The sequence below is a fragment of the Corylus avellana genome, chromosome 9 (assembly GCF_965113065.1).
Source record: "Corylus avellana chromosome 9, dhCorAvel1.hap1.2, whole genome shotgun sequence".
Taxonomy (NCBI): Eukaryota; Viridiplantae; Streptophyta; class Magnoliopsida; order Fagales; family Betulaceae; genus Corylus; species Corylus avellana.
The window spans coordinates 22,721,332-22,735,141 of NC_142498.1; the positions used below are offsets into that span (position 1 = coordinate 22,721,332).

A 13,810-nucleotide genomic window follows, 5' to 3' on the forward strand; every position below is an offset into this window, starting at 1 on the left:
ACGTTGCTCTACCACTCTGTATTTGTTGACAAAGACGGAGACGGAAATTTCACAAAAAAGACAACAATTGCAGATTAGATTGACAAAGGAGTGGTAGAGCAACGTTTGATACTGTCAACGTGGTAGAGCAACGTTGCTCTACCACTGTGTCTTTGTTGACAAAGACGGAGAAGGAAATTTCACAAAAAAAGACAATAATTGCAGATTAGATTGACTGGATCAAACGTTGCTCCGCCATTCCTTTTGGTTAGAATTTGAGATGTAGAACAGTTTCACATGCGGGGAAATGAGTGGCCGAGCAACGTTTCATCCTGTCAATTTAATCTAGAATTGTTATATTTTCTGTGAAATGAGTGACCGAGGGAACAATTATTTAATGCCACATGCATTTGTCATACACTAAAGCACTCACATTGCTTTATTTAAATTTTTATGCAAAATATTAATTAAAACTTATTTTATTTAGTTTTACTAATGTACTTTGAAATGCACTATACATTTGATTATTTATTCTTTTTTTATATTATTTAATTTTTTTACTATTTTTAACTTTTTTATTTCTTTTCTGAACATTGTATATTTTTTTTTACCATATTTCTTTCAAACCGTTCTTCTTCTATTTTAACGCTCTTTTTTTTTTTTTTTTTTTTTTTTTTTTAAAAAAAAATGGTTATATATTTTTCTAACTTAATAAACTCTCAATAAGATCTGTGCAAGAATGTGTATCTGCACACAAGTATGTTAATCAATAACACAAATCGTTGCTTGAAAGGAGAGAGAGGCAGGAGGCAAAATTGTTGGAGGGAAAGAATAAATAAAAAAGAAAAAAGAAAATATTAAAGAAAGATAGAGGGAGAGAAAGAAATAGTAAATAGGGTTAAATACTAAATACCTGGGGTTTTATAATTTTATTTTTTCTCCCTGAGGGTTTGATTTTTATCACAAGAGGCCCATGTGATTTTGATAATAGACCAAATTAGTCCTTATGTCAATTGACTTAACGAAAATCCATGTGGATCAATCAAATGTTAACACGTGTCACTTATTTATTTATTTATTTTATTTTTTTTAAATAAAAAAAAAACAAAAAAAATTGGGAGTGGCTCCATTTGAGGGCGGCCGAGGCCATAGGGGTGACTAGGCCACCTCAGGAAGAAAAAATAAAGTTATAAAACCCCATGAAGTATTTAGTATTTAACCCAGTAAATAATTTATATAGATATTGAATATATAGCATGACACCGTTCACAAACGCATCTAAAATGCATTTTAGATGGCTAATATAATGTGAGGCACTTTTACTCATTTGCTTAGAAAGAATATCTTCATCAAAGTCACTAGGCTCTTCATCAAAACATGTACTTGGGACCTTGATCTTTAATTTTTAATTTGCTTTAGTGCCTGCTTTCTGATTGTGCATGCGTCTGTAGACTATTGCTAATTATAATAGTCTGCTGTATGGGTTCTTCTAATTCATCTTTATCATAATCAAAAGATGAGACCAGGGCTCTAGGGCTTGTGTCCTTACTTTGTTTTAAAATCACTTTGCCAATGTCTGTGGCTCTCAATTGCGAGCATCAGGATAGTTGCCACCTTTTTTTTTTAAAAAAAAAAAAAAACTTTTTAAGTTTTAAATTTTTGTTGTTATATATATATATATATATAAGAGTAACGTATGTCATCCGTCAAGTATTTTGAGAGAATTTGATTGTAAAGACTAAATTGTTATTTTGGCCTATCCTAAATACCTCTAAATTATTTTTTATACAATAGAGAGCAATTTTGAATTTAGGCCAATCACATATATTGATTTTACAATTATCTTTAAAAAAATATTTTTAGTAAATAAAAAATTGTATCCAGTAAAAATAAGTATGTTTGTTTTTAAAAAAATGCTTTTTATTTTTTCCAAAAACTGTATTTTAATATAAGCTTAAAAACAAAACTTTTTCTAAAATTCTTAAGAATTTTTATTTTATAAAAGAAGCTCTATTTCCCACAAAATCAACCAGGCTCTTTCCCTTTCGCCCTTTCCCGACCTTGAAAAAAAAAAAAAAAAAAAAAAAAAAAAAGGCTCTTAGGAAACATCAATGACTCCAGCAAACGTTTAATTGAAGTTTTTTTTTTTTTTTAAGTGGCACGTGCCAACATTTAATACGTTACAATTTTTTTTTTTTTCATTTTTTTGGTTTAATTTTCTCCCACTCAAAATTTTTTTAATGATTTTTTAAATTGGTGACATGTTAATTTTTAATAGTGACGTGTTAAATTTTTTTTTTTAAAAAAAATGTTATTGTAGACACGTCACTAAAACGGCAATTTTGTGTAGTACTAGTCAATTTCTCTCAAAGAATTATAATTTGTATGCAATTTCAAGAGAGTAATGCTATAACGAGAGTTAGAGTCGTACTTATAGAATTGACATTATAGCCAATCTTTGGCTATGGACCCCGTTCATTGATCGCAAAGTGGTAAAACTTAATAATTCTGGTGGGCAAGTACATTTATCGCAACCCATAAATTTGGTGGGCTAGTGCATTTCTTTGGCTGTTTCCATTCTTCAATTCTCTAACTTATCAATTTGAGAACTTGGGAGTTTGAGGAAATGAATCTGCAATTACTTGTACCTAAAAATAACGTATAGAGTCAGTTTAAACCTTAAATTTTTGCCCAATGGAGACACAAACTACAAGTACTGGTACTACATACATCTGAAACTTAGATTGCATAACCCCTCCTAAGTCCTAACAAATCATTTTAAATAAACCCATAAGCATGCTACAGATTCCTTAGAGTATGGTAAAGCATTTTTCTGAACAGCCGAGCCGACAAAGAAGTTCCTGTAAAATAAAAGAGTCATCAGAAAACCATCAATCTCAGAGGACTAGGGCAATCCGATGCCCAAGTTATTAAAGGCTTTTGAGAGAGAAAAAGCTGAATAAAAAGGGTAGTTTAGAAGAAATTATGTCTTTTGAAGATGAATAACCTCCTCTCCTTATATATACCCATTGCATCCCTCCTATCATTATTATCTAGGATTTTAGGGACTTTCGTCAATAATTTGTTATTGATGTGAAGATCCCTTCCTCAGAAAAAGAGGATGGTTTTTTTTTTTGTTTTTAGATTACAGGATTAATCGACTATAAAAGGGGTGAGCACCCAACAACAAAGTCCAAATAGTAAACACAATACAAATATAGAAATAAATTTTGGATCAGGTCCAAAAGAACCAAATAGCAGGCAATGGTTTTGCTTATGGTTCCAAAAGAACCATAAACAAGCACGGAAATTGGAATGAGTAGGCACTTGAGTAAGCTAGCAATGGAGAAATCAATTGCAGGGAGTTTTTCTTGAGCAAGGGTATACCCTTAGCCTGATGCTCTCGGGCTGGGCTGTCGTATTTGGTATCAACTTGGCTGAAATGGGCATCTTTTAATTTGAGGCTCCCTGATTTGGACATACTTTGAAGGCTTCTTGGACTTCTTAAGCTTCTTAGCAGTCAAAGCCTTAAAGGCCCTTCGGCCCCTTCGGTAGTATTATTGTCCTCCAAAGTAAATCATCAAGCAATTTAGGGAAAATAAAATTTCCAAAGGTAGAGTTACGTTCAAAGATGACTGAGAAAGCAAAACACTCCAAAAACAGGAAGAAAAAAAAAAAAAATTGATGTACTTTTTCTGGTGGACCTGGGCTTCAAGAAGTTAAAAAGACAAAGCGATAGCCTAACGACTCATATGCTCTTTATACTTGAGAGAACCTGGGTATGCCATGTCATCTTCTAGAAATGGACAAGGCCTGGATATATAATATAAAAACACTTTAATTAGTTATTCCAACATAGGCCCAATTATTTATGATGAACACCAGAATATTAAATTAACTTGGACTCATTCCAGAATGGTACTATTAAAATAAAGCCCATTTAAATAATCTTAACAATTAATGTAGATCTGTGAAAGACAGACACGATCAAACATGTACATATGTTTACCGAAATTGCATGTAACAAAAAAGGAACTCTTATGTTCTTGTTTGTTGTATATGTCAAACAAAAGTTAATATTTGAATTATAAAGTTGTAATTGCAAGTGATAAATTATTATTAAAAAAAAAAATGCTCACATGCGAATCACGCACCCTATATCTGATGCTCATAAATAGATGATCAACTTCTACCTTTTTCAAAAGATTTTAGAGAGATTTTTTCTTTTTTAATCATTCTTGATTAATCTTAATTAATGCAGGTTAAGAACCGGATTTTCTGCTACAAAACGGGATAAGTCAAGTGTGTTTGACGAAATTACATAAAATACGCAAGAAACGAGGAGAGCTCATGAGCAGCGTTGGCCATGGCTTTACAGCTTAGGTTTCCCACATTATCTCACGATCCCAGAGCTTTGTCCAATTCTCCTTCCATTGCACACAAAGCTCTCATTCTCTGAAAATACTCTATGGCATTTTGAGGAAAGGGATTATATCCTTTAATTCTCTCCGAAGTTAACTCACGTGTTCGTAGCTTTATCCGGTTTCGTATGATTTGCATTTCCATGTGGAAAAAGCTGTGAGATAATTAGAAGGGTTGATCGATCTAAAGGCTATTTAGATATTGCCATACGAATTTTATAAAATATTATATTTAGATATTGGCATTTTGATGAAATGATTTTGGTTTTTAAGAAGACAGTGAGACAGCACACACAAATATTGTAGGAATTGAATAGTTTGCATGGAGCCGTAGGTGAAAATTTCAATCCTGTGCACCATAATCTCTCCTGTTCTTTTTCCTTATAACACGAGGACAAAATAATTAAAACAAAAAGTGAAATTATCATCTTTCTCTCATGTTATAAAGAATTGAATTCTCTTATAAAGAACCGAATCCTCTTCTGTTCTTTTTGAATTGAATCATGTCCAGTCTCTTGAGCCTCATCCTTTGAGCTTTAGAAATGTTCCCTTAAAAAAATATAGGATTGTGTATAAAACGACCAAAAATGAGATAAAAAGTGTAAATTAATAATGTTCTTAACATTAGCAGATCTTCCGACTAAATTTATAATCACTAGTCAATTTCTCCTAAAACACGTGAATTTCAGAAAACGCCATTGTTGACGTCACTGATTTTGGAAAGATATGTTCGTACACTAACTCTGTTTCTTAATTTTTTGATAATGTATTTTAGAGGCTCAAGAAAGTTGCTTCCAGTTCCAGCCTTCCACCACCACATCCCTTTCACAATATAACAAGACCCATTCTTGATAAATAAAAGATACGCATTTTGGGTAGCTTCTGCCTTTCATGCTCAATGGCTGCCCGAGTTGAGTTGTACGTTTTAAGGACTTTTGGGTATAAGTGTATAAAGAAAGACTTGGTAGTGGGTCAATAACACTAAAATTGTGATGTTAGTTTAAAGAGATAACATTTAAAAATAAAAGGAATAACTTTTATATAGTGAAAAAAAAAAAAAAAAGAAAAAAAACATGAAGTACCCCATAATCTTAACGAATATTATTTTTCACTATTTTTTGTGTCATGCTTTTATCACTCTTAGCGGTTTTGATCCTTGAAGGTATGCATAACTGTGATTAGGATCTCCTATGATTTTTAAAAAATAGTAAATTCTTAAATTATGCAATTTTGATCATTTTTAGGCATCAAAACGATTAGAAAATTGATACAGCGTGACTTAATGTTCTGCAATGAAGAACATCAATAAGCAGCAGATATGTACTTCTAGATCTTGAGTTTATTAATGATCTAAGGAAATCTTCTTCATAAAGCTAGATGCTCTCTAGGTTTTGAAGGAGAACAGAAGAACATTCAACTCTGAAGTTTCTTATTGAACAAAACTGATTTAAAAATAACAACTATGTTTCTAGATGTTATAAGCATGTATTTATAGGCCCCCAAACCCTAAACCTAATTAAAATATGAAATAAACTCGAAATTGGACTTATACGGAGCTCGTTCAGACGGCATAAGTCCGTCTGGACGGCCACAACATAAATGAGTGAAACCTTACGGCACCGAAACCCTAAAACATGAAAACCCTAAACATTATGGCGGCCCGTCCGGACGGGACTTTTGGCCGCCCGGACGGCCATGACTTAAAGCATAAAATTATGAAAAATAACTATCCGATATGCATAAAAAATGCCACCTATTAAAAATATGGTATGTTAGAGTTGAAAATTGAGTATATTTTCATGAGATTTTTGTTCTCTATGTTGTAAAAAAACTTTGAGCAAAAAATTGTTTTTTGATTTTATGAAGAAAATGTGTTTCTACAAAAGTGAAGATGAAGCATTTTGGAAGGAAAATTCTTTTTAGTTACCTTGATAACATGCCACATTTTTAATATATAGCATTTTTCAAGTGTTTCGATACCTAAAAACGACCTAAATTACATAATTTGATAATCTACAATTTCAAAGAAATTGTAAGAAATCTTGATCCGCAAAACTGATGGTCATTGAGGATTTATTGGATACAATTCAGACGATGAATGATTTGGAACTCATCAACTGAACCACCTATCCAGTTTATGATATTCTCTCCAAGGAAACCAAGGTATAAAGTCTTAAATGCCTTGCAATTCCAAACCCATTTACTAAGGAAGAAAGGCCTACGAATTTAACGTTAAAAATAAAATTAAATTATGAAGATACACCACGTATTCGATATGGATATTCTTGTGGCAGTTCGCATTTGCCTTATCAAGCCCACTTACCACCTAAGGACGGAAAATTCTACAATAGGCAAAACAAACCACATCACTTATATGCTAGTTTTATATATTTTTTTCTTGTATTCAAATTCTCTTTCTCTAACTTAAGTATCGACAGTGATTATACCCATAATTACTGGTGTATCAGTCTAACCCTTAACCTTTTTACAAGTCTCCAACGACATCGAACATTTGGTGTACATGATCATTGTATCAACCAAACCGTTAAAGAACACTTTTTACTTTTTAATGTACTGGTGGCACTTGATTCCCCATGAATAATCCTGAATAGAAGTTTACCTAGCAAAAGTCTGCAAGACAACACGTGTAAAACAAACACACACGAAGTTGTCATTTATTTGTACTTGTTTTACTATCCTAATTACATCTCAAAAGTAAAGTTCATGCGCGTCGAGACCTTTCATTCCTCTTGATGGCATTGTCATTTGTCACCGGCGGGTAATCATTTAAACTGACTAAATAGATAATGTCTTGTCTTAGAACAAGAGAAGGGTCCAAGGGAAATAATTTTTGTTTCTTTAGAAACCAGTAAGACAGCACATACATACACAAAAGTTGTATTTGGGCCTCGGGCCATAGTTATTTTGAAAACCTAGATGCTAATGTTAATCTAGTGCACCATAATCTTTTGGGCTTCATCTTTCGAGTTTTTAGAAAGGAAAATGCTAGGTATTTTTTTAGTGTTCTCCTGGTATCCTCCTAACTGTGATGTGACTTTTAAAACCACCAATAGATTAAAAGTCAATAATGATAATCTCAAATTCAACGATAATTTTAAAAGTCACTTCACAGTTGGGAGGACACCAGGAGAACACTAGAAGAATACCTAATATTGCCCTTTTAGAAATGCCCGCTTAAAAATTCTAGGATTATGCATAAAACAACCAAAAATGAGATCAAAAGTGTAAATTAATAATGCTCTTATCAGTAGCAAATCTTCCTACTAAAATTGTAGCAACTAGTCAATTTCTCCCAAACACTTGTAATTTCTTCTCTCTCAGCAGACTCTTTTTTTCTTTTCTTTTAGCGAACAAATTTAGGTCTTATTGTAGAGCACATGAAAAAAGTTCTCTACCAAAGATTGCCAGTTTATACTAAAGTTATCTTGGCATGAATAAATCTAAGTTCTATTTTCAGGTTTATTTAGTGGAAGGCCATTCGCAAAATGTAAAACAAAGAAGAATATAATAAAACTAAGAAAACAAAAGTAGTTTTCAAAGTTATGAGCAGAAATGACTATCAAACTCCAATTATTGAAAGACATTGAAACTTGAAACAAACCAACCAGGAAACAAAGAGCATGGGGGCAGCTATCCACGCATGTAACTCGTAATAGCAATTGAAGTGGACAACAGCAATGGAAAGGAACACCGTTGAAGTTCTCTGTCATCATGTTAATAAACAATTTTAGAAAAGATACAGAAGGAGCAATTAAATTAATTGATAAATTTACCAAGAGAATCCTCACTTTATGATTTTTTTTTTTTTTTTTTTCCAGCAAATGTACATATTCGAATGAAAAATAGAACTAAAAAGGAAAAGAGGGAATACCTGCACGCAGGCTATCTCAATCCTTGATCACGAAGCATTGTAGCCAATATTGGACTCTGTATCACCTCCACAGATTGCAAAGTGGTCAAAGTCAATAGATCTGGTGGGCTTGTAAATTGATCGCAACACTTGATAATCGCATTGCACCTCTCTCTTGTTTCCATTCTTCAATTCTCAATTTACTTAATTTGAGGACATGGAGTTGAGGAAACGAATCTGCAATGACGTGAATACTAATACAAGATAGATTATAATTTTCTTCCAATTTCAGTATCCGTAAGATTGGGAAGCTCTCCTAGCATTTTAACGCCACTACTAACTTTAGAAACAACACCTGTTAAGTGTTAAGGTTAGCTTGGTCGGTGATTCTCAATAGAAATGAATTCGGATTTTCAGGCAACATTCTGCAATTCTGAAATTTCAATATTTCAATATGAGCTAAATGGTCGAGGCTTGGAAAAGAAACTACTACGTACTTCTTTAGCTTCACGCTTCTCCTTCCACATCCATGAGGCTTGAATTAGTATTTTCAATTTCCTAACATTAGGAAACTTGTCTAGTATGATAGGGAAACATGGCCAGTATCATTTTTTTTAAAATAATAATAATAATAATAATAATAATAATAATATAACTTTTAAAATAATTATTTGATTAAAATCCAATAATAAAGAGAACAACTTCTCAAGTGCCGTTGTGAAGGACATCAAAATCGCAATTCATTGCTTGATGCCAAGAAGCATGCCTAAAAACCACATTGAATGAGGCCAGTTCATGCTCATGATGTATACAATAATGTATAAGGATATGTGTCATCTAAACTTTTATTACACAGTTTCATGAAAGGAAAACACAGATCTATATTGTATTTGTATATGACTAACTATTAATTAGTAGGTTAAACTGTGAAACAACATTGTCAATCTTTTGGCCGAAAGTAAAAGGTGGCGAGATGAGACAAAAAAGGCACAGTGAAATATAAAAGAAAACATAAAAAATCAATTACTTAGACAAAATACATATGTTGATTAAAAAACAAAAAAAAAAATGTAAAGCATGAGAAGTGGTGTGAGACTAAATTGTCTAAAATGGAGAAAGATAATTTTTATTTCATTTAAAATAAAGAGTAGCCTATTAATACAAATATGAGGGGCAAAATTGAAGTAGACAGGATCTTATTACATCGCAATCATCATGGCACTGATTCAGTGATCCCCCAATCATCAATAGTTCAATACTATTACTCTTTTTGTTGCGGTACCGAACCTGTAATCCACTGCATTTTGGGCCTTTTGTAGGCCTAGATGGATGTTCCCGTTCCTTTGTGGATGACATGCTAAAGAATACTTCTTATCAATTTAATTCATCGAGGTTGGGACTGAAAATTACAGGTGGGCCTGATTAGAGGCTTCAAATGGCTCATGAAATGAAGATGTTTTTTAAGAAGCCAGTATGACAACACACACAAAAGAGTTGTATTTGGTCAGCCTCGGTGCATATAGAGTTTGTTTGGAACTTTAGGCGCAAATGTTAATTAGGTGCGCCAAAATCTCTTGGGCCTCATCTTTTGAGCTTTTAGAAATGTCCCCTTAAAAAATTTAGGATTTATAAGTATAAAACAATAAAAAATGAGATCAAAAGTGTAAATTAATAATGCTCTTAACATAAGTAGATCTTCCTACTAAAATTCCAACTACGAGTACTCAATTTCCCACACAACAGATTCTTTTATTTTGTCTTTTGTTTTCTTTTTCTTTTAGTGATCAAATTTAGGTCTCATTGTAGAACACGTGAAAAGTTTCTCTACCAAAGAGTACGTACTGTCTCACATGAAACTAGTTTAATACTCAAACTATCAATTATGCTCAAATGAATGAAAAATGTTAATTTGTAAACATTTTTTTTTTCCTACAAGGCATGGTTCATTATATGTATATCTTAAACTGTTTACTTGTTCTTGTGGTCATTTAAAAAATTGTTAATATTCAAAAGAGAAAATAAAATTTTTTTTTTGAATATATAAATAATTCATTTTGGCATCAATAAATTTAAGTTCTATTTTCAGGTTTTTATTTAGTGGAAGGCCCTTCGTAAAATGTAAAACACAGAAGAACATAAAAAAAACTATGGAAAAAAAAAAGTAGTTTTCAAAGTTATCATTACAAAATACTATAACTTGAAACCAATTATTCGAAGACAGTGAAACTGGAAACCAGCCGACCAGAAAAGAAAGAGAGCATGGGGCAGCCATGCGCGCATGTAAGTCATAATAGCAATTGAAGAGAACATCTTCGTAAGAGCAATAGAAAGGAATGCCATTTCAGTTTCCGTTGAAGTTCTCTGAGAACAAGTAAAAACCAATTTTATTTTTTCAGCAAATGTAAAAAGAGACGTATTCGAAAGAAATAGTTTCAGTATCCGAAGATTGGGGAACTTTGCCAGCTCTTTCATTCAATAACCGACTCTTTCAACACAGGTTAAGCTTAGTTTGGTGATTCTCAATGGAATTGAATTCACAATATCAGGAAGCATTCGGCAATTAGAAATTGCTAATGTTTCAAGTTGAGCTAAATGGTGGAGGCTTGGAAAAGGTACATCTTCATGCCTCTCGTTAAATGACTTATAATCAATTACTATTTTCAGTTTCCTAAGATTAGGAAACTTTTCTGGTACGAAACATAAACTATGCCTTTGAGGATCATAATCAATTCTTGCGCCGTAAAGGATTTGGAGGTTCTCTACAGCTTCCTCTGAATCCAAATGTAACAAGTATTTATACATATACAGATTTCTTAAACGTTTCAGCTTAAATATCTTTGTCAGCAAATCTCTCTCAAGAACAGTACCGGCATCTATGTAAAGAGTCTCTAGATTCGTAAGGCTGCCAATGGAATCTGGTAAAACAATTTCCAGACACCACATCCTCAAGTATCTCAAATGGACAAATGTTGCTATATATGCTTCTGGGCACGATTGAAATTGCTACTTCCTCGTAATTAAGCACCCGAATAAATTTGAAGTTTTCTTGGACCCAAGTCCAGGTATCATTGTCATTCGAGTCAGAAAAGAAGAACAAAGAACGGGCAGATGTAGGGACATAGGGGTTTAGAGACATGTATCGGGGGAATGTTACCTTGGATGGATAGTCTGCGGGAATTGTTGGTGGATAGATGATAAAGTGAATGAACCTCAAGAAACTTCTCTTCCGCGCTCTCTAATATGAAGAAATCTCGCAAAAGATCATGGATACAACATGTTTTTACTCCATCTGTCCTCTTGCTAGCCACTTGGATCAAGCTTCGGTCAATGAGCTCCTCCAAGCACATTTCAGCAACATCCTCCAGTAATCTACGCTCAGCGTATTGTATGAAACTCTCCGTTACCCACAGGTGCATCAATCGTCTTACTGGGATCTTAAAGTCTTCTGGGTATATAGCAAAATACAAAAAGCATGCTTTTTGTATAGCTTAATTAAGGACAATATTTTGTTGCATATTGTTTTACATGCAGCTATCCACGCATGTAAGTCATAATAGCAGTTGAGAACAACCTTATTGAGATATGATTTGATTCCTTGAAATTCCTCCCTTGATTATCTACCATTTATTTCTCTTAATTAGTTCCCATGTATATAGAAGCACACCTGTATGTCATTATTAGATTTTATATTTGAATTGTATTTTCCTTTTCTTAGTCCATAGTTTATGGGATTTTGTCCCCCTTAATGTACTATAAAACATAGCTCAAAGATGCAGAATTATATATGAGAATTCATTCTCTTTTCATGTCTTTGTTCAATCTTGTTCCAAGTTATAATTCTTAACATGGTATCAGAGCAGTTCTGATTTCCATTTTTTTTCCTCCATCAACATGTCCGAGTCACACACAAATGTGGAGGGTCATACACCCTTGAACAACGAAACACCTCACACAACAACCAGTGATGTTTCTCTTCAATCTTCTCCATATTATCTCCATTCTGCTGATCATCCAGGAGCAGTTTTGTGTTCTACCCATCTCACCGGTGACAACTACATCACCTGGAAGCGAGCCATGAAAATGGCCTTAAATGCCAAAAACAAATTTGGCTTTGTAGATGGTTCTCTTACTCGACCACCAGCCAACTCCACAGACCTTCCTATGTGGGAAAGATGTAATGATATGGTGCTGTCATGGATCCTTAACTCCATTGATAAATCGCTCGTCAACAGTGTCATCTATTGCAACAATCCTCGAGAGGTATGGATCGACTTAGAAGAACGTTTCTCTCAAGGTAATAATCCCCGAATCTTTAAGTTAAAAAGAGATATATCTACCTTGAGCCAAGATCATATGTCAATTGCTGCCTACTATAACATTATCAAATCATATTGGGATGAGTTAAATACACTCACAACCATCCCAGAATGCTCTTGTGGTGCCTTGCGAGAACTCAACCAAATGCAGGAAGTTGAACGTGTCTTTCAATTCCTTATGGGATTGAACGAATCATATGCTTCCATCCGCAGTCAGATTCTTGCTGTAGATCCTCTTCCCAACGTTGGCAAAGTTTATTCCATCATCCATCAAGAAGAAAAACAGAGATTGCTCCACCTCCCTACATCCAATTCTGATTCTATAGCCATGGCAGCAAATCGAAATTTTTCGCAATCTCGTCCAAATGAATCACGAGGCAGAGGACGTGGTAGGCCAAAATGCGATCACTGTGGAGCTCTTGGACATTGGAAAGATGTCTGCTATAAGCTCGTAGGGTATCCATCCAATTGGGATCATTCTCGCAACAATCAAAAGTCCGGCCCCCCAAAAGGATCCTCTCCTTATGTTGCTCATCATGTCTCTACAAAACCAGGAACATCTCATACCAGTGAAAGTTCAATACCAGGTCTCTCTGCTGAACAGTACCGCCAATTGATGGATCTTCTCTCGCCCACTCCTTCAGCCAACCTTGCTGGTAATATCCCATCTCCCTCTTGTAATTTAATTCCACCTTCACATTCATCTGATTGGGTCATTGATAGTGGAGCATCCGATCACATGACCTCTATTCCATCCATCCTCAAGACTTCTCATGAAGTTAGCAATGCTAGCCCCATTAAACTTCCTACAGGTGAAGTCGTTCCTATCACTCACATTGGCTCTGTCAAATTATCCCCCACTGTCACTATAGCCAATGTTTTATGCGTCCCTGATTTTAAGTTTAATCTCCTTTCTATTAACAAAATCACTTGTGCTCTAAATTGTGTTGCTATTTTTTTCTCCACTTTTTGTGTCTTCCAGGACCTAGCCACGAGGAAGCTGATTGGAATGGGTGAACTTCGTGATGGACTATACTACTACAAGGCATCCGCAACACCACTTTCCTCTGCAATTCCATCTGCCATGCAATCCCAACAGAATCTTGACTTCTCTTTGTGGCACCAACGTCTAGGACATCCATCTCCATCCGGCATGAATAAATTCATTTCTATTCCTAATTCTTGTTCTCACTGTGATGTATGCCAACGAGCTAAACATACTC

The 13,810-nt window shown here is 34.1% G+C and overlaps 1 protein-coding gene across 1 annotated transcript; it reads left to right on the top strand.

Annotated features, from left to right (window-relative positions):
• The first annotated feature begins 12,162 nt into the window (after positions 1–12,162).
• Positions 12,163–13,810, top strand: LOC148583926 (uncharacterized). The gene is made up of 2 exons (XM_088510826.1): positions 12,163–13,243; positions 13,570–13,810. The coding sequence occupies exons 1-2, from the start codon at positions 12,163–12,165 to the stop codon at positions 13,602–13,604; spliced, it is 1,116 nt and encodes a 371-aa protein (XP_088366952.1). The 3' UTR covers positions 13,605–13,810.